Source organism: Cervus canadensis, chromosome 27, assembly GCF_019320065.1.
Source record: "Cervus canadensis isolate Bull #8, Minnesota chromosome 27, ASM1932006v1, whole genome shotgun sequence".
NCBI lineage: Eukaryota > Metazoa > Chordata > Mammalia > Artiodactyla > Cervidae > Cervus > Cervus canadensis.
This window is the reverse complement of record NC_057412.1, coordinates 13,730,704-13,757,167: the sequence shown is the minus strand read 5'-3', so window position 1 is coordinate 13,757,167 and position 26,464 is coordinate 13,730,704. Positions and strand designations below refer to the sequence as shown.

Here is a 26,464-nt window from a genome sequence, read left to right as displayed (position 1 = left end):
TAGCAATTTGAAATGTCAGTGTAGATAAGAGCATAAATATTCGCTATGCAAATGCTTTAGATATTTCACAATTTTCCATGGTTTATATTTGCACCAGGTTTGCAACAATTATAAAATATTCATTGCTAAGTTTTCAGTTTTTTGAAATATTTATCAGAAAAAATGCTATTATCTACTGTTTCTTTTAATGGTTTTTTTTTTCAAAATTAATGCAATTATTTTATTCTTTAATCTCCTTTCTTACATTAAAACATGTTACCTAAAAAAAAAAAAAATGTTACCTTAACTCATACTAAAATTTGACAAGTTTCCATCATCATTCTCATAGAAGAAGAATGCTTTTTATATTTTAGATTATTCAGTTTTTATATGGAATTGTTTTAAATTTTAAAAAGATAGATACTAAGACCTTAAGGGAGATTGGATAGATATTTAAAAAAATGTTCAAAATTATGAGTCACTTGAAATGTCATTCTAATTAAAAGTATATAGAATAAGCATACAGGCAAACTGTTTACCATCTGAGCCACCAGGGAAGTCTGTACTAATTATAATTTATGGTATATATGTATACATATACATTTATATTACAAAATATAGTATATTTTATCTTATACAGTGTCTACTTTTAAAATTTTTTTTATATAGGCCATTTTTAAAGTCTTTTTTTTTCCCCATTTATTTTCATTTTTAAAGTCTTTATTGAATTTGTTACAATATTGCTTCTGTTTTATTGATTTATTTATTTTTTTGGCCATAAGTCAGTGGAATCTTAGCTTCCTGTACCTTCTGCATTGGAAGATGAAGTCATAACCACTGGACCACCAGGGAAGTCCCTACAGATAATGTAGGGAAGTCCCTGAATTATCTAATGTGAATTAAATCACTAAATTAAATATGAGACTAACTATCTTCTAGCTTCTTCAATCCAAACATCAGGCAGGGATTGACATGTATATATGCATTATGGAAAAAGGCATGGAATAAGAGAGAGGGAAGGCTGGATGGACATTTTAGTGCTGAAGCCCAGGCCTCTACTAGCCCCCTCTCAACCATTGCAGCAGGCTTTATTTCCTTGTCTATGTGTCTCTAGCCTCTTCCTACCATCTTTTAAGAAAAGATCAGTTAGGTTTTGTTGGTGGTGGTGTTTATTTTGTTTTGGTTGATGTATTTATTCATTTTTCTATTCAATAGAAAGGTTCATTTTTTTAACCTCCTCATTTATCACTTAATCAGCATCTTCCACCAGTTACCCCCAATATCAAATCCCTAATATCCATAAATATCTGCTAACTTCAGGTTATACTGTATATTTCCATATATTTCCTTCTTTGCTCATATCATGTTCTGACTGAAATGGGCTCATCATCACACAGAAAACTGCTTATTCTTCAGCGTCATGTGAGAAGTTGTCTTCTCTATCATGCTTTCCTTGACCACCAACCATCAGCTTATATGCTTCTTCCACCTATTTTTCAGGTCACACTATGTTACACCACTAGAAAAGCTTTCTCACTCATCCCTACCAATACATTAATAACTCCCAGTAAAGGAGTCCTTTGCCTTCTTCTTATTTTATTCACACAACAGCTTGATAGAATTTTTTAATAGCATTATGATATATATGTCTTATGATTATCACATAGGATGATCATATGTCTTTGACCAATTTATCGCTAGGCTAAAAGATAGCTTTTATGATATAAAGGACTAGAAATATTTTGAAAAGATATGTCATTCACAATCTGACTTTGTAAATATACATATATATAATATATAAATATATAATTTCATATACATGTAAATAGACACATTCTTCTAGAAAGGAATGTAGGATTTTACAAATAGTAATTAATTTACATAGTAAAGTATATTTATAATTTCCTTTCCATTACTAAACCAATTATCCTCAATTAACTGCTTTTTCTTACCTCAAATTAATTACTTGGTTTAAAAATTAAGTCTGATTTATCAGTGCTTCCTCTTGATACCATCTTCTTCCAAATCTCTCCTGTTAGTAGGGAAAAGGGACTTGAAAGGAAATTGTAGATTAGCATTGTATTTATGCATTTAAAAATCATTATACATGTAATATCATTTTGACAGAAAAATCAAAATGACTAGAAAATAGACAGTATTAAGGAATTGTAAAATGCAATCTTCACCTCCCAAATATTAGGGTTGTATGAAAAGAAATTTGCTAGTAGGTAATAAGCTGTCTACATCAGTATTGCTTAACTGATTACACACAAAAAAGACAAGACTACCTTTTTAAGATGTACCAGAAATAGCCTGAAGACTTAAAACATATATGAGGACTTCCCTGGTGGCTCAGATGGTAAACCATCTGCCTGCAATGCAGGAGACCCGGGTTTGACCCCTGGGTTGGGAAGATCCCCTGGAGAAGGGAAAGGCAACCCACTCCAGTACTCTTACCTGGAAAATCCCATGGACAGAGGAGACTGGTAGGCTACACTTCATGGGATCGCAAAGAATCGGACATGACTGAGTGACTTCACTTTCCTTTTCATTTTAAAACATATGTAAACAATAGCACAGGGCTTTATTGATAGGTTTGAGTAATGTTGAAAGATTATTGGTGAATTTTGTTTATATCTTTTAAAATCTGAAAATTTTCAATTCCTAAATTAATGAGGAATACTACAAAGGGTATTATCAAAGAACCAGAAATCTAGAAAATCACATACAATATAAACTTCCATGTAACCACTGATCTCCAACATGACTTTTATAAAATGTTTCTAGATATATGAAGAGCTCCAAAGAACTCAATATGTGTTCATTTAAAACACAGCTAATTACCTCTGGGTGATCCTAAAAGCTAAAAATCCCTCAGACAAGTCCCAAAGCACTTATAAATTGGTGTTCAGTTCAGTTCAGTTGCTCAGTCGTGTCCGACTCTTTGCGAACCCATGAATTGCAGCACGCCAGGCCTCCCTGTCCATTACCAACTCCCGGAGTTTACTCAAACTCATGTCCATCGAGTTGGTGATGCCATCCAGCCATCTCATCCTCTGTTGTCCCCTTCTCCTCCTGCCCCCAATCCCTCCCAGCATCAGGGTCTTTTCCAGTGAGTCAACTGTTCGCATCAGGTGGCCAAAATATTGGAGTTTCAGCTTCAGCATCAACTTTCCAATGAACACCCAGGATTGATCTCCTTTAGGATGGACTGGTTGGATCTCCTTGCAGTCCAAGGGACTCTCAAGAGTCTTCTCCAACACCACAGTTCAAAAGCATCAATTCTTCGGCACTCAGCTTTCTTCACAGTCCAATTCTCACATCCATACATGACCACTGGAAAAACCATAGCCTTGACTAGACGGACCTTTGTTGGCAAAGTAATGTCTCTGCTTTTTAATATGCTATCTAGGTTGGTCATAACTTTCCTTCCAAGGAGTATGCGTCTTTTAATTTCATGGCTTCAATCACCATCTGCAGTGATTTTGGAGCCCCAAAAAATAAAGTCTGACACTGTTTCCGCATCTATTTCCCATGAGGTGATGGGACCAGATGCCATGATCTTAGTTTTCTGAATGTTGAGCTTTAAGCCAACTTTTTCACTCTCCTCTTTCACTTTCATCAAGAGGCTTTTTAGTTCCTCTTCACTTTCTGCCATAAGGGTGGTGTCATCTGCATATCTGAGGTTATTGATATTTCTCCCAGCAATCTTGATTCCAGCTTGTGCTCCTTCCAGCCCAGCGTTTCTCATGATGTCCTCTGCATAGAAGTTAAATAAGCAGGGTGACAATATACAGCCTTGACGTACTCCTTTTCCTATTTGGAACCAGTCTGTTGTTCCATGTCCAGTTCTAACTGTTGCTTCCTGACCTGCATATAGGTTTCTCAAGAGACAGGTCAGGTGGTCTGGTATGCCCATCTCTTTCATAATTTTCCACAGTTTATTGTGATCCACACAGTCAAAGGCTTTGGCATAGTCAGTAAATAAATTGGTGTGATTACATACAATTATGTACTTTTTTCAAGTTTCTAACAGTTTTTTTAATATATTTTTTAAGATTTTACCCTTTTAAAATTCCAATATTATTTGCCTGAAATACAATCCTTTATAAAAGACTGCAGTTTTATCTTCACTGATGACAATACTCTCTTCACAGCCAGCACAGATATAATAGCATTATTTACATTTTTCCTTTAAATCGTACCCTGAAAAACATGTGAGATAGAACACTGTACCCACAGATTTTGTACAACTAGTTCAATAAACAATTAAATATCTGAATAAAGTGAACATTTATGGGCACTCCATGGACATGAGTTTGAGTAAGCTCCAGGAGTTGGTGGACAGGGAAGCCTGGTGTGCTGCAGTCCATGGGGTGGCAAAGAGATTGTCATGACTGAGCGACTGAACTGAATTGAACTGAACTGGAAAAGTTGCTAATGAGCACATTTTGTCAGAAAGCAGAATGATGTAATTAGTTTATCTCATAAATACTATTAAGAAGAATTGTCCAAAAAAGAACTGATATTACAGAGTAAATGATTAGAACACAAAGAAAGTATAGTCATAATTTAAAATGAAGGAGACTTTGATCCACTTCAAGTGGATCAAGTAAAATAAACTTTTAAGAGTTTTAATCTTATCGTTTTATTTAAATGGATATTTACATGTTTAACATATTGTGCAAAATAACCTTTACTATAAAAATAACAATAAATGTAATTCAAAACCTTAAAAAAAAAAATACCGTAGTGGGTTGCCATTTCCTCCTCCAGGGTATCTTCCTGACTCAGGGATTGAATCCGTGTCTCTTACATCTCTGGCATTGGTAGGTGATTCTTCACCACTGTGCCACCTAGGAAATATACATACACATATATATATAATTATAATATTATATATAAAATATATAAATTAAATATAAAATTATAAATTAGTATATATTAATGATATAAATATTAAATATAGAAATTAAATATAAATTATAAATATGATATAATATATATTATATATATATATATTTGTTCAAAAACTGAGCATAGTTCAGTGTTATCTGTCAGAGACAATAAGAGAATTATTAATAATTATCTTTTTGTTTAATTTTGACATCAGACTTTCAAAGATTGGGAGAGTTTTTAATTTGACATATAGAAGTAAGGCAATGACCAAAAAGGTAAATTTACTATACAAATAATGAAAAAATTAAAAAAAAAATATTAAACTAAAAAACTTCTTAAGTTTTAGTCACAGTGAGATGCACATCTAAAACTGGAAGAATAAAAATATACTGAAACCTTAGGCCTAATGAATAGTGTTTATCAAAAATAGTAAAAAAAAATACATGTAAAATATAAACATTTATTTACAATTATTTTATGCACCACAGTTTATGTATGCTAGCAATATTAAAGTATTTATACTTGCTAAAATCTAGGAAGATTTGGAGTGAAAGAAGAGAAATCCTAATTTTTTAAAAGAAGATACTATAAAAAAGTGATGAGTAATAAGTTTGCTGTAAACAAAGTGGTCATCTGTGTTAGTCACTCAGTCATATCCAGCTCTTTGTGACCCTGTGGACTGTAGCCCGCCAGGCTCCACTCTCCTGGATTTCCCAGGCAAGAATACTGGAGTGGGTTGCCATTTCCTTCTCCAGGGGATCTTCCTCGTGCATTGCAGGCACATTCTTTACCATCTGAGCCACCAGGTTTGTAAAGTAATATTTTTATGGAGTTTTGGAATTTCCAAAGTACCTTCATATATGATTATCAAAGAATATTTTAGCTAGGATGTATGAGAATTATTATCCACATTTCATTAATTATTAAGCTAAATAAAAGCATGACTGAGATATTTCCATTTGTAGTGTGTTGTCTACAAAATGGTGGAGATGAAAATAATTTCCATCAACATTTATTTTCTATAATTTTAATTTCTTATATTTGTATGTTTTGTAATTGTACATTGTTTTTTTCTCAAAAGATAAATATGTTATAAAGTGATGTTAAAATAAAAGCACATGTCATAGGAGGAGATATTCAGTTTTGCTCTGGTCATGTGTGTGTGTGTGTTAGTCACTCAGTCATGTCTGACTTTTTGCGACGCCATGGACTATATAGCCTGCCAGCCTCCTCTGGCCATGTGATTCTCCAGGCAAAAATACTGGAGTGGGTTGCAATTCCCTTCTCCACAGGATCTTCCCAATCCAGGGATTGAACCCAGGTCTCCAGCATTGCAGGCAGTTTCTTCACCAACTGAGCCACCAGGCAAGCCCTCTGGTTGTACTGGGAGGCAATGAAAAAAGTGGCTTGGATTGGAGAGAGAGTATAAATTCCAACTGTAGTAGCTCTTGAGTTTGTTTGAATTTTTAAAACATTTGGATTAATAGAAAATTATATATTTAATCATGCTTGCTGTTATAGTTTGCAATGATTTTCTCTTTCTTTTTATTTAATACAATTAAAGAGACATTGACCAGACATTAAAAACCTCAGAATTTCAAACATTTGTCTCAAATAGGCTTCAGTTCAGTTCAGTTCAGTCACTCAGTCATGTCTGACTCTTTGTGACCCCATGGACTGCAGCACACCAGGCCTCCCTGTCCATCACCAACTCCTATAGTTACCCAAACTCATGTCCATTGAGTTGGTGATGCCATCCAACCATCTCATCCTCTGTCGTCCCCTTCTCCTCTAGCCTTCAATCTTTCTAGCATCAGGGTCTTTTCAGATGAGTCAATTCTTCCCATCAGGTGGCCAAAGTATTGGAGTTTCAGCAGCAACATCAGTTTTCCAGTGAATATTCAGGACTGATTTCCTTTAGGATGGACTGGTTGGATCTCCTTGCAGTCCAAGGGACTCTCAAGAGTCTTATTTGACACCACAGTTCAAAAGCATCAATTCTTCTGTGCTCAGCCTTCTTTAAGTTCAACTCTCACATCCATACATGAATACTGGAAAAACCGTAGCCTTGACAAGACGGAACTTTGTTGGCAAAGTAACATCTCTGGTTTTCAATATACTGTCTAGGTTGGTCATAATTTTCCTTTCAAGGAGTAAGCGTCTTTTCATTTCATGGCTGCAGTGATTTTGGAGTCAAAAAAAAAAAAAAATCTGTCACTGTTCCCACTGTTTTCCCATCTATTTTCCATGAGGTGATGGGACTGGATGCCATGACATTAGTTTTCTGAATGTTGAGCTCTAAGCCTTTTTCACTCTCCTCTTTCACTTTCAAGAAGCTCTTTAGTTCTCCTTCACTTTCTGCCGTAAGGGTGGTGTCCTCTGCATATCTGAGGTTATTGATATTTCTCGCAGCAATCTTGATTCCAGCTTGTGCTTCATCCAGCCCAGCATGTCTCATGTTGCCCCGTCCTTGCAGCTGTCCACTGCTGACCCATACCTCCACAGCAGATGCGCAAGCACAGTTCTCTCCTTGTTTCCATGGGGTCCCCAGGTCCCGGTATGCACAAGGCCTACCTGAGCCCCCTGAGTGTCTCTGGCAGGAATGGGGTCCGACTCTAAATGCGAATTCGCCCCTCCAAACAGGCTTATCAAATGTGAGTTAAAATTGAATGGACCATTTGTATGGTGAAAACAAACACAGCATTTAAAACACTTTTCCTCCAATTGAAAAATTAAGAAACATTAAATGGAGAGGATCTATCAGTCCAGGGATTAACAACAGTCAGTATAAATACAGGAAACCCACAGTCATGACATAGAAGAGAACTGTGGTATGTGGAGAAATGGAAAGAGTGGGACATTGTTCTTAGATTGTTATATCAATCCTTTCAAAAGTTCACCTTTTAATAGTGAATTTTATAACATGCTTGAATAAAAGCCTTTGTTGTTTTTTCTACTTGTGATTACACTTGCAGAAGTCATGTTGTTTTAAATATATAAAATTAGATACTTGGAATCAGTTTTCTAAAAACCTAAAGTACATAATAATGGTATTTCTATGAATATGCCTGATGCCTCACTGAATATAACTGAGAGAAAACTATCAAACCTAAAGACAAATCATACCTAATTTAAGTTCTGTTTAGCAGGTCAGGTATTCCCCATAGGAAATTGTCTTATAAATGCAACTTTTCTCTACCCAACTCCTCAGGATTGAAAAGATTATTTTCTTTCTTGAGTGGATCATGTCAAAAAATGCATAGACTACAGCTTAATCTATACTGGGCAATATTGTGACTATACTTCATTTTCAATATCACCACTGTTCATAAAGCTGTAAAGTTTATCAACATTTTTAAGTCTTTTAAAAATACTTTTCTTCTGTTGACCCTAATCTTGTTTCTATACTTTGGCTCTTTTTCCTATATTTTCCTATTCTTTGTTGATTTGAGGGGTCCTAGAAAAATATCACAGAACACTAAATAATCAATTTAAGATCATTTCCAAGTATATGAACGACAAGTGATTTTGGAAAGCAACGATCTAAATAACAGAGCAAGAAACTTAAGTTTCTTAAGTGAAATCTTAAGTTCACTTTTTAATTAGAGCAGTGGGTATGCTTTTTAATGTTTTTTATTTTTAACTGTAGCATAATTGCTTCACAATGCTGTGTTGTTTCTGCCATTTGACAGTGTGAAGCAGCCAGAAGCATACACATATCCCCTCTTTCTGGAGCCTCCTTCCCATCCACTCCCACGTCACCCCTCTAGGTTGTCACAGAGCACCGGGCTGTTCTCCCAATGCTATACTGCAACTTCCCGCCATCTATCTATTTTACACATGGTGATGAATATATTTCAGTGTTACTCTCTCCTTTCTTCCCACTCTCTTCATCCCCTGCTGGGTCCACAAGTCCATTCCCTACATCTGCGACTCTATTCCTGCCCTGAAAATAGGTTCATCAGTACCATTTTTCTAGACTTCATATATATGTGTTAGCATGCAATATTTGCTTTTCTCTTTCTCACTTCACTCTGTGTAACAGGCTCAAGGTTCATCCACCTCATTTCAACTGACTCACATTTGTTCCTTTTATGATTGAGTAATATTCCATTATATATATATGTATCACAACTTCTTCATTCATTCTTCTGCCATTCTTCATTCATTCTTCTGGACGTCTAGGTTGCTTCCATGTCCTGGTTATTGTCAATAGTGCTGCAATGAGCATTGGGGTGCATGTGTCTTTTTGAATTACGGTTTTCTCAGGGTATATGCCTGGTAATGGAATTGCTGGGTCATATGGTAGTTTTATTTTTAGTTTTTAAAGGAGCCTCCATACTGTTCTCCATAGTGGCTGTATCAATTTACATTTCCACCTACAGTACAAGCATTGTTGTTGTTTAGTGTCCAACTCTGCAACTCCATGGACTGTAGCATGCCAAGTTCCTCTGCCTGGGATTTCCCAGACAAGAATACTGGAGTAGGTACCCATTTCCTCTCCAGGGGATCTTCCTGTCTGAGGCATCTAACCTGTGGCAGACAGATTCTTTACCACTAAGCCACCAGGGAAGTCCCTTTCTCCACATGTTCTCCAGCATTTGTTGTTGTTGTTTTTTATAGATGTTTCTATTATGGCCATTCTCACTGGTATAGATGATACCTCATTGTAGTTTTGTTTTGCATTTCTCTACTAATGAACAATGTTGCACATCTTTTCATGTTTGTTGACCATCTGTTTTCCTTCTTTGGAGAAATGTCAGTCTGGAGCTTCCACATATTTTTTGACTGGGTTGTTTGTTTTTCTGATAATGAGCTGCTTGTTTATTTTGGAGATTAATCCTTTGTCAGTTGCTTCTTTTGCCATTATTTTCTTCCATTCTGAGAGTTATCTTTTCATCTTGTTTATAGTTTCCTTTGCTGTGCAAAAACTTTTAAATTTAATTAGATCCCATTTGTTTATTTTTCTTTTTATTCCCATTACTATAGGAGGTGGGTGAAAGAGAATTTTGCTATGAATTATGTCAATGAGTGTTCTGCCTATGTTTTCATCTAATAGATTTCCTTTTAAAGTATATATTACCCCAGAGTGTACCTTATATAATGCATGAAGGTTACTCTAGGTCCTTCTTAATCTAAAAATCTTATCTTTTCTTTTTCCTTTGTTGTGTTTTAGAGAATCCAATGAATGAAATTAAATTTGGGAAACTTCTGCTTCATAAATAAAACTGGACTTCAATCAATGTGTGTTAAGCCTGAAGACTTATGTTAGTTTTAATCTATTTTAGTGCATATCAGGAAACCCCTCTAATGCTGAACTAATTTTGAAGCACTCAGTGAAGGTTTATGAAGCCTAAGTGAATTAATAGTTCTTAAAAAAAAATAATGAAACTATATAGACACAAAAGTCTACAGATAATCCAGATGTCTGATTTTAAATTAGCTGAGTTGCTGATCAACACAGCTTGTTTTCTTTGTTTGTTTTCTTTTCTTTTCTTTTGGCCACATAGCATGGGATGCAGGATCTTAGCTCCCAAGCAAGGGATGGAACCTCCCCTCAGCAATGGAAGCTCAGAGTCTTAACCATTGGACTACCAGGACAGGTTAGAAGGAGCTCAAATGTAGAAAGCAGCCTGCTCTTTCTCTTTGCACATAGTGTGCATATAGATTTATACCTAGGTTTTCCATAAATCATTTGATATATGAAAATGTGTTGCATTAGGCAAGATGAAGGAAGAACGTGTAAACAGGAGACAAATAGACCTACATCTATTGTAGAAGAGATTAGTATTTGTTCAAGGTCATGATGAACAACAAAAACTTACCTTGCAGTCTTTTGTACGCTTAACTGTATTTATCAGTGTCTGTGTGTGCACAGTCATATTTGTCTCTTTGCAATCCCATGGACTGTAGCCCACCAGGCTCCTCTGTCCATGGATTTTCCAGGCAAAAATACTGAAGTGGAATGCCATTTCCTACCTCAGGGTGTATTTAGCACTATCACTTATGAAAATAATTACCACTATTCTGGGAGCAAATCTCCATTTAGGACCATTTAAATTTAAATTAATCTCCATTTAAATTTTTTAAAAGTTTTTTCTCTAAATTTTTATCACAAATTTCTACATCTAAAAGTAATTCTCAACCTATAGAGAGTTAAATAAAAAACTGAACTACTTAAGAATCAAAAAGCAATGTTACTTTTATAAATAAAATGTACTGTTTAAAAAAAAGTAGCATCAAACAATATTTCATGGAAAATGATTTACGTGCTTTTAGCAGTAAGCTAATTTCTGCAACAGAAATATGAAAAAATCATGCTCAGATGACAGATGACAGATGTGAAATTTTTTTTCCTTATTTTAGTGTTCTGATTTTATATTTTGATGACTATTAAGTTACAATTACACAAGCTCTTGAGCTACATGTTGGTTTAGTTAGCCAATTTCTAACTTTCACAGTATGGGAGGTGCAGCTTGGAGGGATGTTGTAAAAACTCCCTTAGACCGATTCTCATATTTGCTTTCAATAATAAAATATGTATGTACAAATAGATATTTGAATTTTTGACACGTAAATTATTTATATTTTATTAATTCTAACATGAAATCCCTTTTCAAAGAGAAATACAAAAGAACACCAAAAAAGAAGCTGAAAACAAGGATTCAAGAAAAATATAGAAAAGCAAGAAATAATTATTTGCATTATTGTACCTCTTTTAAATAGTTGTTTTTCTACCAGTAGCATAGAAAAAATGGATATTGACATTTTTAGGCAAGCAAATTACACATTTTAATTCATTTACTAGTTTTATTACTATCTTTTAACTATTTGATGCTGAGTATCCAATATAAAATATTCACTTAAATACAGGTATAAAAAAACGTAAAACTGAGAAGTTCCCTGTTGGTCTAGTCATTGGGATTCGGTGCTTTCACTGCCATGGCCTGGTTCAGGAACTAGGATCCCAGAAGACATGCTATGGCATATTATATATACTAAGTTGCTTCAGTTGCGTCCGACTCTTTGAGACCCTATGGACAATCACCTGCCAGGCTCCTCTGTCTGTGGATTCCCCAGGCAAGAATTCTGGAGTGGGTTGCCATGCCTTCAGGCTAAATAAATAGTCTTCAGTTCTACAGATCCAATATTAAGGGTTATCTTGTAATGTCAAGACCTGAAAATATTTTTGTTTTTGTAATGGAGTTAAATAAAAATTAAGTCTTAAAGCATATATGTAAGTATTCTGGGAAGCTAAAAAGAAAAGATGGCTTTAAAATCCTTTAAATGATTGCCATGCTTAGTTTCAATGTATTAAGTAATTAAAGCCATAACTTACTTATAAAGATTTTTTGTATGTTTCTAAGGACATAAATCATTCCTAGTCCCCAAATTCTAGTGATGCAATTCTATATACGGTAATGACTTTGTGAGGAGTCCAGACAAATAAGTGAACTTTTACAATAGACTAGGTTGGTAGCAAAAGAAAGAAGGAAAATATTAGAAAATCTAGCTTTCATAATTATTATAGCTTAACTTCATGGAATATGAGAAAATATAAATATTTAAATATATTGTTAAGCTAAAAAAAGCTTTCACAAAAGAATGTAATTAAATATTTATTACATAAACCTATTTGATATCCATGCCTATTCTTTGCAGTGACAAAATATATATTTAGTTTTTCTTAAAAAGTAACTTTAGGTAGTCATCCAGCTTTGTAATCGTTAGTTTAAAAGGCATAACTTTGTTTCTCCAGGAAAAAAGTAATAGCTCTTAAGGTCAATAGTCCCTCACCGTAAGATGCTTTACAAATACAATGTCTCTAAGCACTTTTTGAACTCAGGAATGAAGCAGATCAATATACTGGTTAACTACTAAAAAGGTCACAAATAAAATATTTATCATTTAAAAGCTAACTAGCTAAAACTAAGTCATTTCAAAACAGTGACTGTATTCTCAGAAGAATAATCAATGCTTAACAAGAGATTAAGAAGAAATATGAAGAAATATATTTATTGAACTAATTTAATTTCAGATGGTCAATTTTTTTCACCAAAACTGCATTTCCATAGAATTTTTTAATAATAATAATGATACTTGTTAAATTTTTACCTTGTGATTTAAATAAATTATTATATTCACAAGTCTTTCCAACAACCTCATAGCTTAGTTTGTGGAGATTGTTTTCCAAAGTGTCCCCATTTCAATAAAGAGGCATCTCAGCCTTAGAGAAAAGTTAACTGACTCAACAAAGGATATGGAGGAGTAAGTGATGGAAGCAGGATTTTCTGATGCCAGATACAGTGCCTTTCAGAACAAAGCAAAAGTCTTCACATTTTAAAAATGGTAAATGGGGATTTATGTCATTGACCAGATATATCATCGCTGAGCTGTGGGGTTCATTGCCTAAAATTCTGACTAGGTATGCATGTGAGAGGAATCCTAAATGAAGTAGGAAAGAAGTGATTGAAGTTCAAATGTAATTTGAGTCAATATATCCACAGGGGCTAACACTGAATCAAATCTTTATTTTTCCACTATCCTTGTCTGAGCTTTGGTGGTTGAATCATGTGAGGCAAATCCAAAGTGATTACAAATTTGAAAAAACATACTTTTTGCCTTACATAAACTCAAAGATATCTCATAAGTCAATTGTCCTTATTGTAACAATAGATTCAGGTGAGGATCATTTATATTTGAAAAGGAATAATGGAAGAAAAAGTGCAATTGTTTAAAGTGCTGAAACAAATCCTAGTTTTCTTGTTACATTATTTTTCTAGCATGAGGCACTAGGTTTTTTAATAGTGTGTACAGATACATCTTTGAAAATTTTAAAATAATATTTGGAATCTCATTACCATTTGTATATTGAAATTTTGCATGAAAAAATACCAAATTCCCATGGCTGAAAACCATTTTGTTTCTCTAGTCTTTCCTTAAAGTGGGTTCATGTGATAAGAGAATAGTTCTGTCAAAGTTAATAATTTCTCTGGATTTGCACTAGGCAATTTTTCTACACTAAAACCATCTAAATAGCATGGTAAACTTCAATAGGGGAAGGAGATTCTGAAAATGACATGAAAATTTTTTTTCCTCCAACACTGTGTTTCTATTGCCAGTTTCTAATTATGGGAGATAAAATAATTGTAATCAAAATGACACTTTTTAAGGGCATGTGAGTGCCAGGTTTGTTGATTCTGTGCTTAAAGAATTCTTATTTGCAACAACACGGGATGTTGTATAGGAATATCTGTGATCTCGCCCAGGTGAACCACAAGATTGCCTGGATAAGTGGCAGGCACCATGTCATAGAAGGGTTTTTATTACTCTGCCTGCAAGCTCTGGGGGTGTTAAGAAATGTGTTGTTGTTGTTTAGTTACTAAGTCATGTATCACTCTTTTGTGACCTCATTAACTGTAATCCTCCAGGCTCCTTTGCCCATGGGATTTCCCGGGAAAGAGTACTGCAGTGGGTTGCCATTTCCTGCTCCAGGGGATCTCCCCAACCCAGGGATCAAACCTGTGTCTCCTGAATTGACAGGCAGATTCTATAGTAGACCACTGAGCCACAAGGGAGGTCTGTTAAGGAATATAAATAACATGCGTTTCCTGAAAAAGAAAATAAATTTAGACATGAAATTCAGAAAAATAAACTAGTATTCAGACAGGTGTGATGTATTCAAGATTGGCCTGTTAGTGGAAAATTCGACATAAAAACTCATATCAGTTCCTTTGGATCACAATTTCTTCAATCATGGTTAAAATATATTAGACCTAACTTTAAAAATATGACTTAGAAAATCTTTATTTTACATACATAATTTTTTTTTCAGAAGTAGTTTTCACAAAACCCAAGTTTGCTTCTGTATCTGTCACTTGGATTGCACACCACTCACAGATTGAGCATGCTATTATGATGCTGAGTGGTAAATGTATTTTATCATTTAAAATGATAATTATAAACTTATAAGGTTATGTAGGCAAATTTTAACATTATCATGGTCGTTTTGAGCAATTTTATACAATTGTCATATGATTCTCTTTTTTGCCTCTAGATAACACAATATCTCCAGTTTAATCTTCTATCTTTCCACTATGCTCTCTTTCCTATCTGCATTGTTATAGTTGAGGAATTGCCCCTTATATTCAACTACAGGCATATAACATTTGATTCATTTTTGCTGCATTATCCCTCTTGCCGTTTCTACTCTGTTAGTCAGCCTATTCCATCCTATTCTCTATCACCTCTTTCATGAATCCTTTGTGTATGACTTGTGGAGTTTCCTCCAATCACATGTCTTGAAAAAGTGGCTCCCATCTTTCCCTACCTTTTCATGATATGACTTCAGTCAGTCAGTTCAGTCTCTCAGTCACGTTCACCTCTTTGTGACCCCGTGGACTGCAGCATGCCTGGCTTCCCTGTCCATCACCACCTCCCAGAGCTCACTCAAACTCATGTCCATCAAGTCCATCATGGATATATGACTTCAGAAAGGTCACAGCTCTGTTAAAGTTTGCCTCTGGTCTAATGTGATTTGTTAAATGATTCACTGGAGAAATACAAGTAAATCATTTATTCTAAAATGATGCAGAGCAGGAATAGAGACGCAGCTGTAGAGAATGAAATTGTGGACACGGGGGAAGGAGGAGAGGGTGGAACAAATGAAGAGAGTAGCATTGAGGTATACACACTATCACGTGTAAATTAGTACACAGCAAGTGGGAAGTTGCTGCATGGCCCAGGGAGCTTCCTTCTGTGTTCTGTGATGACGTAGAGGGGCGGACAGGGGTGGAGGGAGGGAGGCTCAAGAAGGACAGGATGTATGTTCACATAGGACTGATTCCATTGTTACAGCAGAAACTAACACATTGAAAAGTAGTTGCTGCTGCTGCTGCTGCTAAGTCACTTCAGTCGTGTCCGACTCTGTGCGACCCCATAGACGGCAGCCCACCAGGCTCCCCCGTCCCCAGGATTCTCCAGGCAAGAACACTGGAGTGGGCTGCCATTTCCTTCTCCAATGCATGAAAGTGAAAAATGAAAGTGAAGTCACTCAGTTGTGTCCGACTCCTAGCGACCCCATGGACTGCAGCCTACCAGGCTCCTCTGTCCATGGGATTTTCTAGGCAAGAGTCCTGGAGTGGGGTGCCATTGCCTTCTCCTAAAAAGTATTTAGATTCTGATGAAAATGATGATTTTTAAAATATTTCTCGGCAGATATTTTAAAGTGTTTCCTCTGTCAAAGCAAAGTGCTATAGCATCATTTCAAGACTAAGTCTTAAAACTAAAATTATTCCAAATAGAACATCTATTTAACACATCTCTTACAGGAGTTTTGATTACATTTTTTTCTTTGAACAAAGTGCTGATCTAAAAATGACTCTGACTTTCTTGTAGAGTACAATTAGGGCTATAATAAAATATTCATTATCCCCCCCCCAAAGGTAATCAAGAAGTATACTGTAAACCAGAGTTAGAGTGTTTTTTTCTGAAGAAAATTTGTAAGAGATTTTCAAATTCTAACATGGCAGTTGCTTAAAACATTGTTTGAAAACCAGACAATTCATGAAATTGAAGTGTGCTAGTAAAGATATTTTCCTGTCTCTTAAGTAGAATATTTCTCAGATGAGATGATTTCTTTTTTAAAATAACTGTATAATCTTGTCTATCTTGGGGCTTAATACACTTATTTTCTTTTATTTTCAAGACACACTTTTTAACGGTCTTGGGCTTGGAGCGGTCATTGGTCTGGGAGTTGCTGCACTCTTGCTAATCCTGGTGGTAACAGATGTCAGCTGCTTCTTTATTCGACAATGTGGGTTATTGATGTGCATCACCAGGAGAATGTGTGGGAAGAAGAGTGGCTCCAGTGGTAAAAGTAAAGAACTCGAAGAAGGAAAAGCTGCCTACCTGTGAGTATCAGACATCTGCGTCACAGTAATGAGAGACTTTTCATATCACTCCAAGGAGTTCACAATTTACATTTTCTTTATGCAAAATTTAGAGTGATATGCAAAAAACTGTTCCATATTAGCATCAGCTTCAAAAGTTCTCTCATGTTCCTACCCAGACAAAACCACACTACTTCAGGTAACTCCCCCTCTCCCAGGCAACTACTATTCTGATTTTTTCATCATACATCATTTTTAGCTCTTATAAAACTTGATATGTATCTGGCTTCTTTCACTCAACATAATGTTTTAGAATTCATTCATGGTGTTCTATCTGTCAGTGATTCATTTCATTTTATTGTTGAGTCATCTCTATTCATTCTTGATTCATATATTTAGGCATTTTATGATTTCATGCCTTATTTCTTAGACTTAAGGATAGAGGAGAATTCATTTTTGCATGGCTTCATTGTTTTGTTTGGCTTTTAATCTCCAAACCCATTTCAAGCTTACTAGGCATTTCATTATGATCATTTCTTATGGATATTATATAAGGAATGTTTTCACCTGAAGGGATAATAAATTGAATAGTACACATTTTCAGTTAAAAAAATTAGTTTAAATATCCCAAAGTGTCACCTGCTTAGTTGTTGAACACAGTGGATAGCAAAGAACAAAATGAAATTAGACTGTTTTAATGCTTGAAAGAGTAGTGAACGTATGACATAGTAAATACAGTGGGATCAATTCCTATTCACTATCTCTTGCTATCCTCATAGAAACATATACTTTCTCATAACTTGCTGTACTTTTAAATTGCCTGATTAACTAAAGAAATGTATCACCAAATTTAACTTTAGTTCATTTTCCCATATACAGAAAACAACATACTATTTAACATAATTATACATATATTATATACAAATGATACATAAATATGCACACATGACTCAAAACTGAATTTTGTATATATTCATTCTTGCTCTACTATTAACTAAATGAAACAAGTATTAGGTAACAAGCACTGCCATCAAACCTAGGGATAAAGTGGTGAGCAAAACAAACAAGAACTTTATTCACATGGAATTCACATTTTAATGTAAGAATACAGATAATAAATGCTAAAAATGAAAATGTCCAATAGTGATAAGCACTAAAAAAATAAAGAAAAACAGGATGGTAAACTGTTACTAGAGTTTCAGTCACTGTAAACCTCTAGCGGAGGTGAAACTAAACTGAAGACTGAGTGATCAAGAGTCACAAATACAATGATCAAGGGGAAGAGCCTTCCAATCAGGTGTAACAACAGTGCAGAGGCTGTTAAGTCAGGAATGAGCTGACTATGTTCAGCACGAAGTGGATCTGAGTGGAGTAAACCAGGTAAAGAAACTGGTACCGATATTAGTTGGGAGAATTATCTGAGTACAAAAGGATTAAATCTTGTTGGGTTAAATATTTTATAAATAGAAAGTGATTAAAAGTTTTATTTTTTTAATTTGTTTAGTTGCTTTGAAGAATGGATTAGTGGAAGGTTGGTACATGTAAGGAAAGATATAAAGTCAGGGGGACTAGATAGGAGAAACTTGAAACACTTCAGGTGGAAAGAGATGGTCTTCTGTACCAAGATAGTAGTATATAGACATATGAAAGAGTATACCATCCAGATATAGATGAGGTGGAGTCAACCACTGGGAACTGATTTGACTTTGAGGTGACAGCAAGAGAGAAATCAAAAAGAGCCTTCTTGCTTTGTCTTAATCATCTAGATGGAAGTTGGTGACCATGTGTGAAACAACCAGGTATATCCAAGCTCTGTCATTTGTTTTTGTTTGATTTCTTGATTGGTAATTTATCCACCAACACTTCTGTTTGTAATTCCTGCTGAGATCGATTAACCTTAAAGTATTGGAAAGATGAAAACACATGGTTCATTTCATGCTTGTTGTCCATCATAGCTTTTAAAATCATGATATCCCCTGCCTTAGAAAAAAGTTTTTAACTTTTTCAAAAAGTCATTGTGTCAACTAAAAAATATATATAAAATCTCAATGAGAGACATAATATAATTAATTTGATTTATTGAAATATATACTATTTTCTAAACATGATCTCAAGCATTCTTAGACTAGTCCTTTGATGTGATCAGAAGTTATAAGACTGAGTATATGTGTTACAAAACACACTAACTACACACTTAGAGCATCTTTATTTGAAGAATGTCATATTGCATAAAAAATGAGAAAGGAGATGGTATACAAAATAGCATTTGTGTAAACTCCTAGAATATTCCATTATTTGTCTTTTATTGTAAATTAGCATTTATCTTAAATTCTCGTAGTTTATCTTATAAAATGGCTAATGATTATTATTTTCTCAAACTCCATGTATACTCTCATTTACCCAAGCATTGATTTACAATAGCAAATACTATTGAACACCTAGATAACCAGGCGCTTTGGCGCTAGTGGTAAAGAACGCTCTTGGTAATACAGGAGATGTAAGGGACACAGATTCGATCCCTGGGTCAGGAAGATCCCTTGCAGAAGGGAATGGCAACCCACTCCAGTATTCTTGCCTGGAGAATCCCATGGAAAGAGGAGCCTGGCAGGCTACTGAACATAGGATCGCAAGGAGGCAGACATGACTGAAGCAACTTAGCACACGCACATCTAAGTTTCAGAGATACAAATGTGAGGAAAAACAAACTAGTCCCTGCTATTGGCTTCTTACTCTGATGGGAAACACATTTTGGTTAAAAAAAAAATCAAATGGATAAATAAATAAGAAAGGTTTGTGTAAATGTTAACTTTTTAGAAGAGAATTTACCTAATCAGATTTATCTAAGCAAGTTGAAAAATAAAACATAAAAAATAATAGCAAGTGACTAGTCAATGTGGGCTGCCGTCTCTGGGGTCACACAGAGTCGGACACGGCTGAAGCGACTTAGCAGCAGCAGCCAATGTGTGTATATGTGTGTGTGTTCTAGTGCATGTGTGATCAGCTGTGTCTGACTCTGTGACCCCATGGACTAGGGCCGGCCAGACTCCTCTGCCCATGGAAATCTCCAGGCAAGAACACTGGAGTAGGTTGCCATTCCCTTCTCCAGGAGATGTTCCTGACCCAGGGATCGAACCCATGTCTCATGTGTCTCCTGCATTGGCAGGTGGATTCTTTACCAACTGCACCACCTGGGAAGCCCCCATGTGTGTGTAATTTGCTTTTCAACATGCATGAAGAGGGATACCCAAATAGCCCCCTTTGCTACCACAAGGGAAAAGGAAATTATACCCAGGTACCTCATGTCATAAATTTTATGTACCAAAATATTTGTATTTATTTCCCAAAAGAAAGTGAATGATAAGTCTAAATTTGAACTATTTTATGGAATATTTAACACAGTTTTGATGAAAAGAATTCTAGACAAAATAGAATTTCTTTCCATTTTTTTCTGAACAATATTTGGCTAGAAAAATTTCAGTGGAAAAAAGATTCTTAGTAAGTATTCCATTCTAGCCACATTGGATTTATTTAAAGGGTGATGAGATTTTGTGGAGATTTTTAGCTATGTTCCATAATGCATTCATTCTTACATTTTATAGGTAAGATTTTATTTTTCTTTATTTTTCTAGGAAAGATGGATCAAAAGAACCCATAGTGGAGATGAGAACAGAGGATGAAAGAATTACTAATCATGAAGATGGGAGCCCAGTAAATGAGCCAAATGAAACCACACCACTAACAGAACCTGAGTATGTAGCTTGAAATCCTTAATATTTTTTGGATAAATATTTGTAAACTGACTATCACATTATCATTATCAATAGCATGTATTGGCAAATAACATTTTTCAAACGATGTTTCTTCTTCAATGAAAGTACATGTGAATATCAAAATTGAGATATTTCACACTAAGATTTTGTATCAGTGTAGGAGAAAATCTCCTGTTTAAAAATATATTCATAATTTTATGCAAATATATCAGAATAATGGAAGCATGTTTCAAATTTGGACTTTCCTGCACTAATCTTGCTGTTTAAGAAAGTGATACTTTCAAAATGTGATTGATTTTACTGAAATAAAAATGTGTCAGGAAATTAGTTACTGCTTTTACTATGAATACACAGCTGTAGAATAGAAATAAATAGTGTGAAATAAACACAAGTCTATTTTTTTTAATGTATATTTGTCAAGAAGAAGGGATGCTGTTAAATAACTATTATTTCAGTGATGCTTGGTCTCCATTCAAAGTTATTTACTTAATTCTGCATCCATCAGAACTTGATTAAAACCATGATTAGTACTTCAGCTAAACCCACAAAAATGGACATGTACAAACATGATGTTCATGAATATGAAGGTTAAAATGTTTAGAAACAAAGGCATTATCAGAAAGTAGTAACAGCAATATTCAACTGAATATATTCCCCTTGCCCCTCCCCACTCCAGTATACTAGCATGGGAACCCCACGAACTGCATAAAAGGCAAAAAGGTATGACACTGAAAGATAACCCCCCCAGGTCATAAGGTGTCCAATATGCTACTGGGGAAGACTGGAGGACAGCTCCTAACAGCTCCAGAAAGAATGAAGCAGCGGGACCAGTTGTGGATGTGTCTGGTGATGAAAGTAAAATCTGAAGGTGCAAACAACAGGACTGCACATGAACCTGGAATGTTAGGTCTATGAATCAAGGTAAATCGGTCACGGTCAAGCAGGACAGGGCAAGAATAAACATCATCTTAGGAATCAGTGAACTAAAATGGACAGGAATAGGTGAATTTAATTCCAATGAACATTATATCTACTCCTGTGGGCAAGAATCCAAAGGAAGAAATGGTGTAGTCCTTATAATAAACAAAAGAATGAAAAATGCAGTTCTTGGGTGTAACCTCAAAAATGACAGAATGGCCTTGGTTTGTTCCCAAGGCAAGCCATTCAACATCACAATAATCCAAGTTTATGCCCCAACTGCTGATGCCAAAGAAGCTGAAGTTGATCAGTTCTGTGAAGACCTAGGAGACTTCCTAGTACTAACACCCAAAAAAGATGTCCTATTCATCATAGGGGATCAGAATGCAAAAGTAGCAAGTCAAGAGACACCTGGAATAACAGGCAAGTTTGGCCTTGGAGTACAAAATGAAGCAGAGCAAAGGCTAACAGAATTCTGCCAAGAGAACACAATATATAGCAGAGCTATATATAACTATATATAACAGAACTGATTATAGCAAACACTTTTACAACCACATAAGAGACAACTTTACACATGGACATCACCAAATGGTCAATGCAAAATCAGAGTAATTACATTCTTTAGCCAAAGATGGAGTAGCTGTACATAGTAAGCAAAAACAAGACCTGGAGCTGACTGTGGCTCAGATCATCAGCTCCTCATAGCAAAATTCAGGCTTAAACTAAAGAAAGTGGGAAAAACTACTAGGCCAGTCAGGTATGACTTAAATCAAATCCCCTATGAATATACAATGGGGGTGATGAATAGATTCAAGGGATTAGATCTAGTAAACAGAGTGCCTGAAGAACTTTGGACCGAGGTTTGTAATATTGTACAGGAGGCAGCGAACAAAACCATTCCAAAGAAAAAGAAATGCAAGAAGGCGAAGTGGTTGTCTGAGCAGGCTCCACAGAAAGCTGAAGAAAAGAGAAGTGAAAATCAAGGGGGAAAAGGTACACCAGACATGGGAACAACAAACTGGTTCAAAACTGGGGAAACTGTATGTCAAAGCTGTTGTCACCATGCTTATTTAACTTATATGCCAAGTACATCATGCAAAATGCTGGGCTGGAAGAAACTCAGTTTGATTGCTGGGATACCACTTTAATGACAGAAAGCCAAAAGAGTCTCCAGATGAGGGTGAAGGAGGAGAGTAAAAGAGTCAGCTTAAAACTCAATATTGAAAAAAAAAAAAAATACTAAGATCATGGCATCCGATCCCATCACTTCATGGCAAACAGAAGGGGAAAATGTGGAAGCAGTGACAGATTTTGTCTTCTTGGGCTCTAAAATCACTGCAAATGTCTAAGCAATTAGACAATTGCTTCTAATTTCATAGGAAAGCTATGACAAACCTAGACAGTGTGTTGAAAAGTAGAGACATCACTTTGCCAACAAAGGTGCAGATAGTCAAGGCAATGGTCTTTCCAGTAGTCACGTACAGATGTGAGAACTGGACAGTAAAGAAGGCAGAGTACTGAAAAATTGATGCTTTCAAACTGTGTTCCTGGAGAAGACTCTTGAATGTCCCTTGGACTGCAAGGAGCGAAATCCAGTCAATCCTAAAGAAAATCAACCCTAAATACTCATTGGAAGAATTGATGCTGAAGTTGAGACCTCAATACTTTGGCCACCTGATGCCAACATCTGACTTATTGGAAAAGACCCAGATGCTGAGAAAAATTGAAGACAGAAGGAGAAGAGGATGACAGAGGATGAGATGGTTGGATGGCATCACCCATTCAATGACAGGAACTTGGGCAAACTCCAGGAGATGGTGATGGACAGGAAAGCCTGACATGCTGTGGTCCATGGGGTTGTGAAGATTTAGACACGACTTGGTGACTGAACAACAATAACAATTGAAAATATTTGATACTGCCAAAATCAGGGTGATCACATTATTCTTTAAATATTGCTCACCAAAACTATGTTTACATTTTGTTTTTAAAAATAAAATCCTTTTTCTTTACTAGCTAGTATTCTCTTGGAGAGAAATTTGATTTAGGCTTCTCATCCTAAGTCAAAGGCTGAGTGTTGTCACAGGTAAAGAAAATGACCTTTTTAGAAATCCCCTTTATCTTCACTCAAGAGGCTAATAATAATAATAATATTTAGACAAACGTAGTACTACTCTGAAGCTTTAATTTTGGTTGAAATCTTCAGGCCCTTTTTAATGACTTCATTAGGGATTATTACACTCTAATTTGAAGTTGACTCTTGTAGAGGCAGTTTTTTAGGGTGGGTTCTGTACACTCTCCTTCAGAAATCAGAAATCTTTTCAATAAGTAAAATATTACACAACAAAGCAACTTCCTCCCTGTTTGTTAACACTTACTATGATGTAATGGTGTTTATGAAAACTGGCTAAGAAAATGCCCATATATAGAACAGGGCTATATTTTGAAAGAAAACAAAACAAAAAATCAAAGCAAGATAATAATTATTCTGGTTCTCAATTAAAGAAAAAAATATTGAACATAAAAATAACAAAATTAATAGTAATCTTTAAAAATACAATTTAACATAAACATAAGTAATGAATAAGTGTGTGTATATATATATATATATACACAAAAATACACCATCCAAGAGTTATTTGAAAACACAGATTAATTACAAGTGTAATAAATAGTTCTGTAAGAGATATATTGATATTAAACATCTTGCTGACCTCTTGTTTAAGCTCGAAATTTCTGTGTATTTTGCTGCTAGAAATAGCTCATTGTTTTTATACACCTTTATGGCTGATGTTTTCAGTTCTTGGGAAAAACAGACAAGAAGAATTCTGAGTGCACTATTTATAATAATCATAAAAGAGAGCCTGACCTAATAGTTTTAAGATAGATGATACTTCACTCCCAGCAATGAAATGGCTTACTTTTGATTGTTTGGTTTTCATGTAATAGCTTTGACTTTCAGAAGACAATGGCTTTCTCTTCTCATTCAGATACATAAAAAAAATTGCAAATACATCCCAAAGGAACTAGCACAGTAGCATTCATTATGCCATACAATGGTGAGGTTAAAGTCACAGAGGTGAATTCTATTTGTAACTTAATTATTACTTTAACAAACCTGATTTTTTTTTTTTCATTCTAATGTGTGTGTGTGTGTTAGTTACTTAATCATGTCCAACTCTTTGCGACACCGTGGCTTGTAGCCTGCCTGACTCCTCTGTCCCCGGAATTGTCTAGGCAAGAATGCTGGAGTGGGTTGCCATTCCCTTCTCCAGGGAGTCGTCTCAACCCAGGGGTTGAACCCCAGTCTCCCACATTGCAGGCAGATTCTTTACCGTCTGAGCCACCCTATTGTACTCTCTTTCCTTCTACAAAACAATGACTTAAATGGTTATGGATATCACTTAAAGTGCCTTAGCCAATTGTCTCTTATTTTTATATTCTTTTCCAGAAAATTGCCTTTAAAAGAAGAAAATGGGAAAGAAGTCCTAAATCCAGAAACGATAGAAATTAAGGTTTCTAACGACATCATTCAATCAAAAGAAGACGACAGCAAAGCGTAACCGGAAGACCACAGTCTCGAATGGTGAATGCTACAAAGAGCATTCGGATTGCAGTGACCCTATGACCAAAACTATTCCACTGACCTTAATTTCTTGGGAAACTTCTAGCTTGGAATAGCTTGTACACATATACATAAGATCCAATATTCCTGCCCATGGTCCGTTTCCTTTTGTTGTTATTGTTGTAATGTTGTTGCTTATTTTGTTATGAATTTCCATATAGAGACCTGACTGGCACCAACTCTTATGTATTCAATTGACTCTATGATTGAAGTACTGCAATTTATTATATAGGTAAAATGCTCTATTTCTTCAGAAGTGTATTTCCTACCACAGCCTCTCCACAAGTAGGAGTTTAAGAAAAAGCAAAACAAAAGCTTTGTGAGCTAAATGTATAAAAAAGCCCTGCATGTGTTTTTTAATCCAATTTTGGGCAAATAGATTATTAAAGTGGATTTCAGTTTAAGATGAAAATACTTGAGGTTACACTTTTCATCCAGAGAACTTCAGGGAATTTAGGCTTGAAGGAGCTAGTTGTCTTTAGCAGATGTGAAATATTGAGAGACACTTTGGAAAATTCTTTTTAAGTTATAATTACAGTGCTACTTCAATGTTGATTTTTAATAGACTGAAGTGCCAGATCAAAATTGTTACCCATTTGAACAAATATTAGTTGTGTGTAAAATTAGATTAGAAAGATTCCGTAAATCTCTATCTCTTATAGATGCCACATTCACTCATGATGGATTACACACAATGAAAATGTATTGCAAGTGAAATAATATTGATTTCTGCCCTCAGCTTCAAATAAAGTAAACTGAAATGGGAACAATATCAATGTTGTCTTGATATATTTATAAATGTGATATTTGTGGTTATCTTTTACTTTTTAAACTAATTTTAATCAAAAAATGTCTTTAGTGTTTAAATACTTCAAATCATATCCTCAGATACATTTTTTGCCCATTATTTTAGATAATCTCTCTTTAAAAATTCATTTTCCCAGTGTTATAGGTCAACCATTATATGTAATTGGCTAATGGAACTTAAAATCCTTAATGGTTAAATTATGGAGAAATTAACATTTAAACATTGCCATAAAAGTGTCAGTGATAAACGATTAAATTGCCACTATGTGTTTTTATTCTGGATGTTGTAGCTAGAAGTGATTTTAAGATTTTGATAAACAATTTTGGTTGAAGAAATTCCTTAGATAATCAACGCAAATTTTCTAATATTACTTATTAGTAATATGTACCAGAATAAATACATATTAACTTCCAAGCTATGCAAGCTCCCAGAGGTAAAAGGCTAAAACATACTTTTCACTTATATATGAGGTTAAAATATGTATTTATGATTATAAATAGACATACCAAATGGGAGCAAGTTTTAGGTTATTTCTTACCCTAGAGAGCCAAAGGTTTCTTTAGGCCCCATC

The 26,464-nt window shown here is 35.0% G+C and overlaps 1 protein-coding gene across 1 annotated transcript in view; it reads left to right on the top strand.

Moving 5' to 3' along the window:
- Positions 1–25,857, top strand: part of NCAM2 (neural cell adhesion molecule 2) — a 523,627-nt gene extending 497,770 nt beyond the window's left edge. The window contains exons 16-18 of the mRNA XM_043448692.1: positions 16,586–16,790; positions 20,399–20,518; positions 24,912–25,857. Of these exons, the coding sequence (XP_043304627.1) occupies positions 16,586–16,790; positions 20,399–20,518; positions 24,912–25,023 (437 nt within the window). The 3' untranslated portion in view covers positions 25,024–25,857. The remainder of the gene's footprint in view (positions 1–16,585; positions 16,791–20,398; positions 20,519–24,911) is intronic.
- Positions 25,858–26,464: the final 607 nt, after the last annotated feature.